General features: G+C 33.3%; 1 protein-coding gene across 3 annotated transcripts in view; it reads left to right on the top strand.

The window, feature by feature from the left end:
- The window catches only part of LOC145258119 (PP2C-like domain-containing protein CG9801), a 372,863-nt gene that overhangs the window by 97,340 nt on the left and 268,266 nt on the right, over positions 1-7,257 (top strand). For 2 of the 3 annotated variants that reach the window (XM_080115863.1, XM_080115861.1), the window contains exon 2: positions 7,166-7,189. The exons of the other annotated variant lie outside the window; for it this stretch is intronic. In XM_080115863.1, coding sequence (XP_079971989.1) covers positions 7,166-7,189 — 24 coding nt within the window. The remainder of the gene's footprint in view (positions 1-7,165; positions 7,190-7,257) is intronic. 3 annotated transcript variants of the gene reach the window in all.

The raw sequence follows: 7,257 nt of genomic DNA, 5'->3' as shown, positions 1-7,257 counted from the left end.
CTAATTCCTAACAGTTAAGGCACGTGTCATCCCCCCTCCCCCTCAATGTCATAATGCCCCTCCCCTCCTCCTCTCCCATCATGATAAGAGAAGTTGCTTCCCAAAAGCCCACAACACTTTCCCTTAAATGTTCTGGAGAAGAATGTCAGTCAGCTTATTGTGCACTTCAGATGCCAGCCCCAACCTATCATTACGCACTATGTGAGAAATATTTCGTTTACCAACGTCTCCTTCAAAAGAGATGGGATTCATTCTCAGAGGAATTTTCCCTCAATCCCGGCTCCAAACCAGAAGCTTCAAAGACCAAAGGTTTTCCTACCTACAATAGCAGAGATCTTAACAATAATAATAATAATAATAATAATAATGTTTATTTCTCTGGAAAAAGTTTTGACGAACCTGTACGAGAGTGGAACCCCCCTAATATGCGTCTTAATGATAATGTACGAGAGTGCACCCCCCCCCCTAAAAATGCGTTTTCTTTCCGCCTTAAACTTTTTTCGATTATCATAGATTAGACTTAAGTATCATAATAGCAGAAAAAGTTTTTAAAAATAAAAAATTTAATGACCTTTAAGAAGGGGTTCACTTGTTCGTTATAACATTTTATTTACTTGCTCCCTGAATTACTGTACATCTCTTTACCGACGTGTCACGTGATTAGTCAAATGCGATTTCCTTTAATTCCATTACAACAAACGGTAAAAAAAAAAAACCAATAAAATAAATGAAAATGTCCCTTTCTGATCCTGAAAAATATTTTAAGCGTTTTTTTTTTTTTTTTATCCAAATTTTTTCTGCTAATATAATAATTAAGTACGTAATCTGTGATAATCGTCGGAAAAAGTAATTAAAAAAAATTTAGGAGGCGGAGACACTCTCGTACAGGTCCGCCAAAGTTATAAAAACATTCCTAAAATATAGTTTGTATTTATAATTTCCGTTTTACATTTTCGAAAAATCTTTCTCTTTCTTTACAAAAGTTTTACAAAGGACTTCCATCTACCTTGGAACTAAAGTAAATATAGCCCACATTACTTAGCATTACACCTAGCAGCTGTGTAAAAAATTCATAATGGTTGGTTAAGAAGTTTAGGTGTGAATCATGCACATAAAAGTTTATAAGTGTATGCACATACTCAACGTTGTTTTATTTATATATATATATATATCAGAGAGGCGGTAGCACTCTCTATATAGGGATGGCCCGTACACGCCTATATACGCCTACAAAACAAAACTATCCAAATCTCAACTAAAATCAACTTATAAGTTTCAAAAAGCACATATTCTTACAGAGAAGCGTCTTACAAATCCAGCGAGTGTCAGAACGTCGGTTAAAATGTCAAAAGAGAGAGAAAAAAAAGGGTACAAAAATGGCCAATTGTTCTTCTTTCTTCTTCTTTCTTTTGAGACGATGTATCTCGGTGTACGAACGGTCTCTGACAACAGTTCAAGCATCAATCGACTGCTCTTTACACGGAGAAGTGCAGTGACCCATCGCTTTTTAGCTAACTCCATAATTAAATAAGATTACGTGTAATAACAAGTTTTAAACACTATATACCCAATGTAGACAGACCACTTCGAACACGGAACTTCTCTCAAAAGGGACAGCTCCAAATAATACACCGGATGCTCACAGACGTTCCAGTTTGCCAGTGGCCTATATTTCTTGGACGCTGAATATTTGAGGTGAACGTTAAGGTTTTTTCTTTAAACAGTAACCCACCAGCGTTAATGAAACCACAAAATCTTTATCTCAGTTGATCAAAATTGTTATAAGAGTAACCTATCAGCAAGTACGACGTCAAAAAACAATGTTATAAAAACAAATAATTCTTCAGATTTTGGACTGTAAAATATGTACAAAATGTCAATGCTGTGACCAGGATTCGAACCTAGGTTAGCACAGCCACAACATGGGGTCCTAACCTCTAGACGATCACGGCTAACACTGACGTCTGTCGCTCTTGGCAGAAAGACACATGACTACTGTCAAACTATTGAAAAATAAGGAGGAAACTTGAAATTCTCACACATGCGCAAAAATACACTATAGCAACCATTGTTAAATGCAGCTGAATCTCTTCGCTCGCTAAGCCAAAGGAAATAAGTTAAATTAACCGCCAAAGGAAATAAGTTAAATTAACCGCAAAAGAAACTGCAAGAAAGTCATCTTCTAAGAACTCACTGGAAGCTGACCAAAAAGAATCCAAGCCCTAGCCACAAAAATAACTAGATATTGTGGCTACTATACACAATCTACTCATAAAAACAAGTAAGTTTTCTAAAATAAACTACAATAAATTAACCAAGTAACCTCACACTGTCACTGATTAAGACTTCATATAAAGATAACAACTACACTATTGGTGTATATACCGTTCCACACTTTAACTATTGGTGACGGGGCAGTATCTCAATTCTACGAGAGTTGTCTTGCTATAAGATAAGTGATATTATAGTAAGATACACATAAGTGTTATATGTTTACATTTAATAAAAAATGCCAAAGTCAGCACGTAGTAAAAAAGCTCAGAGAAATATAGACTATGAAAAAAACAAAGTCAAGGTATTATCTGAGCAAAAAGAATACTATCAGAAAAATGCTGAAATAATAAAAATTAAGTATCATGCAAATCCTGAGGCAAAGAAGGCTGCCTCACGTGCTGACTCAAAAGCACGGTATAACAGGGATTCCGAGGGGAAAAAAAGCTGCCTCACGGGCTCTTTATAACAAAGAGCCAGAAAAAAAGAAGGCTGCCTCACGTGCTGACTCAAAAGCACGGTATAACAGGGATCCCAAGGGGAAAAAAGCTGCCTCATGCACAAACTATTATAAAAAGACCTAAAACCCAGCAGGAAGCGACCTGCTACTAATGGAGGCGGCAATGAGCCGCCTCCTAAAAAAGACAATACTATCATGAATGTAAGTTTAAAAATAAGACTGTAAGTAAAAATACTAATTAACAAGAATAAAAAAGCATTGGAAATGCAAAAGGATATAGGGATGGTATGCCAAAAAGTATACAAACAAGATAGCTATGAATGGCTAGGCACATGGAAATAGAATTGCATCCAAAGTATAGCCCTATAGCTTTTTACAACCGTAATGATGGCACGGAATGAAGATTGGAGAAAAGCTATAGGGCTATACTTTGGATGCAATTCTATTTCCATGTGCCTAGCCATTCATAGCTATCTTGTTTGTATACTTTTTGGCATACCATCCCTATATCCTTTTGCATTTCCAATGCTTTTTTATTCTTGTATATACATATATATAAAGTGGACGTGTCTGTGTACATTTTCCTTAGCAATAACTCTGTTAATTTTCAGTCTACAAACTCGAAATTTGATATACAGGGTACTGAGATTTGGGAAAATCTATATGATTGGTTTTCGGCCAGAAATTTGGCTATTAAGGGGTCAAAGTTCAACGATTTGACCTTTAAGAACTCTACCAAACTCCTCTGACAATTTGGGGTCTAAACACTTGAAATGTTAGATATAGGTTCCTTGGACATGGATCTAACTTAATAACTCGATTTGAGTCCAAAACACTAAATTTTAAGGGGTCATAATAGGGGTCAAAGTTAAAAATAATTGACCGTTTTTTTTTTTTGCTCAGCATACACCTCCAAATACCCGGGCAACGCCGAGCACCCATGCTAGTATATACAATATATAAACTTTTTCTTTCAGATTATTTAAGCACCATTCATATTTTTCTTGCAATATTCCTACCCAATTGACCAAAGGTTTTCTAGGAGAATTTTGTTGGGAAATCTTTTTATCCTGCATATTCTTCTGACCTAGTTATTCTGAAGATTACAAAACCATTTACACGGCCTTCGGTCAACTTTACAAGTGAGGCATTTATAAGCTCACTGACAGATAGAATCAAATTATAGAGAGCAAAGGTCGTTATTATTATGAATATATATTTTCAAAAAAACAGCTTTTTTATTTTCAAGATGAAATTTTAAATTTGCAAAAACTGACCTGATAGATGCTTAAAAGGCTTTTCTTAATCTTTAGTTTGAAATCACATTTTTTTTGTTGGTAAAACTTAATTTAAAATAGCAAAATTTCGGTGTTTACTTATTTCAAAATAATTTGTTGCACAATCACTTTCTCTTGTCCCGTTGACTTTAGCAGATTAAAAAAACAAACCTACTGTTTCCATATTTTCATTTAATTGTTACAAATTTAAATAAATTTTAAAATGTGACATTTGGTTTATGTATTTAAAGAATATTTAGTTTATTTTTACGGTGAGGTTAAAAAAAAAAAAAAAGGGCAAATATTGCTTTTAAGATTTGAATTGTTACAACTTTGAATCTGATATAAAAGGCAAGCGCTTGTATGTGCGTCTTGCTGAAAAAAAAAAAATCAAAACTCAAGAGTTGGTATTTTCTTGATTGGCATTGCCTCAGATGTATATTTAAAATTGAGAAAAGATGATTTTATTCCGTGTGGTAGGAAATGGCAAATAATTTGTTCCGGGAGGGGGGGCACACTTCATTGTACTTTCATTAATGCATATCCATTTCTTTTCTTTCTAAGCCCTAAAATAAATTAATCTCAAACGTTTTCTAATGATTGTTGCAATTTGCTTAGTTGGTAGAATGAAATGCTGCTGAGCTGAACATTTTAGTTTTGATTCCAGCTAATGGCGTCACCTTCATTTTTATATATTTTTATTTTGTTTTCAGGAATTTAAAAGTAACCAGAAATAAATTTTTAAACTTTTAAAGAAACCAAATTAAATTTATTTTTTTTTCTACAATTTTTGACTTATGCTGAAATAATCCTTACTATTATGTAAAGGAAACTGTGTGTTTCCTATATACTCCTAAACAGCTAGCCGATTTAAAAAAAAATAATTTTTTCACACTTAGGTACTTGATGTGCCTGGGAGTGTTCTTACAGAGGTTTTGTGTCGGAATGTATCTGATAAATATCAAATCGATAATCGAAAAAATTCGATTAAAGCAGAAACTTTGATTTTGACCAAAGTTAATACTTTTTTTTTTTTTTACATGAAGGTCACCACTTATCAAGGCCTGGAAGCCACTTGGGGATAAGGGTTATTGCGTGTACAGTAATAAGTGGGATAGTATCATAGTAATCGTTAGTATTGGAGATTTGATAAAGTGTCTTACTTAAGGGGGCGGTTCATCAGGAATTTGTTTATGTTGAACTTGAAGACATCCAAGTTGTAGTCAGGTGGGAAACAGGCAAACGGAAGAGAGTTCCACATTTGTGCACTTCTAAGAAAGAAGCTTTGCTCCTGGAATCTACGCTTTGATTAGGCACAGATAAAGAGTGGAGAAAATTACTGACAGTGGTTTCAGCTAGGGTGTTTATCGTGAAAGATTGGCGAGGGGGGGGACTAAAGATTGGAGCTCAGACGAGCACTTGCCATGGAAGTAACAATAAAACAAAGACAGGCTTGCAACGTCTCTTCTGTGGGAGAGAGGTTTCAGGGAAGAGAAAAGGGCATCCCCCACTAAGCCACAAAGTCTATTTTGTACTCTGTCAAGGCAGGATAGGCTGTTTTTAGCAGCTCCTGCCCAGATATGGCTTTTACACAGATAGAGAATTGCATCAATAGTGAGATATCTTCTGGAGCGGTAGAAGGATCCCACCATCTTCCCAGCGACCTTGGCAACAGACTTGATGTACGTGTTCCATTTTATACAACTTAACATCACAAGTGCATTTAAGAAATGTTACAAGAATCTATTTTGAGATTAAATATTATTGGGATGAAATTCAACCCTGCTTATGGCTTCACAGGCAAATCCAAGTGGCAGCAGTGCAAGTGTTAAACGTAAACATTCGTATATAAAGTTGTTTATTTTATTCGTTTATATTTATTTATTTGTTAAAGTTTTTAGCTTAAGTTTTATGTGGTTTAAACACGTTATATAATTAATCAATAATGGTGTGCTAATGAATTATTATAAACACGTTATATAATTAATCAATAATGGTGTGCTAATGAATTATTATAAACACGTTATATAATTAATAAATAATGGTGTGCTAATGAATTATTATAAACACGTTATATAATTAATCAATAATGGTGTGCTAATGAATTATTATAAACACGTTATATAATTAATAAATAATGGTGTGCTAATGAATTATTATAAACACGTTATATAATAAATAATGGTGTGCTAATGAATTATTATAAACACGTTATATAATTAATAAATAATGGTGTGCTAATGAATTATTATAAACACGTTATATAATTAATAAATAATGGTGTGCTAATGAATTATTATAAACACTTTATATAATTAATAAATAATGGTGTGCTAATGAATTATTATAAACACGTTATATAATTAATAAATAATGGTGTGCTAATGAATTATTATTCAAGTGAAATCAGAATGTTCTGGAACAAGAGGTGCCACAAAATTAGTGTTGCACCTGTATTTTTTTTTCTTTTGATGTTTGATCAAAATTGCGGTACTTATTCAGATTGGCACTTTTTGCGAAAAACAAAAATGAAGAAAAACTTTTATATTGTACTACTTGTCATGAAATAAAGATTTTATATTAAAAAAAATCACAAAAATTGATCAAGTATTTTTCTTTATGAAAAATAAATTTGCCGTTTTTTTTTGTTTTTTTTTGTACCGATAAGTGACAAACGAGGATATGTTTTACTAGAGAACATAATAAAGGGAGGTTATCAATGATTGTTTTGACAGTTTCCATGGGTTGTCTCCTCTTGTCTGCCAATTCGTTGATTTCATTTTTTTCGCCCTTAATGAAATTTGATGTTTTTTTTTTTTTGTTTTTTTTTTTTGCTTAGTAAATAAATAAAAAATATACTTGATCAAATTACGTGATTTTTGGAATGTTTAATCTCCGTCCCATGGCTGGTATATACATCATACAAACATTTCTGTATTTTCTTAAATTTTAAATGTTGCCACAAGTGCCAATCTGAATAATCACCGGAATGTCACTGCATTTTTATTAAATAATGCTTGATTCCAAGTGATTTTAAAAGCGACCATTTACCACACATGATGTTGTTGCACAGCTGATTCAACCGAGAAGATGGCCATTAACTAATATTGTGTCTTCCATTTCTTATTCCTTTGTCCTTTCTCTCTTTTATCTCCAGGTTGAACTTTGACTCTCTTTTGGGGTATGTTTATAAATCTTCTCTTGGTAAATTATCACCCTTGTCAATGTTTGCCTTGCATGACACAATTG

This window comes from Euprymna scolopes, chromosome 33 (genome assembly GCF_053919585.1).
Source record: "Euprymna scolopes isolate OS-2025 chromosome 33, ASM5391958v1, whole genome shotgun sequence".
In the NCBI taxonomy this organism is placed as follows: domain Eukaryota; kingdom Metazoa; phylum Mollusca; class Cephalopoda; order Sepiida; family Sepiolidae; genus Euprymna; species Euprymna scolopes.
This window is presented reverse-complemented; position numbering and strand designations above follow the sequence as displayed.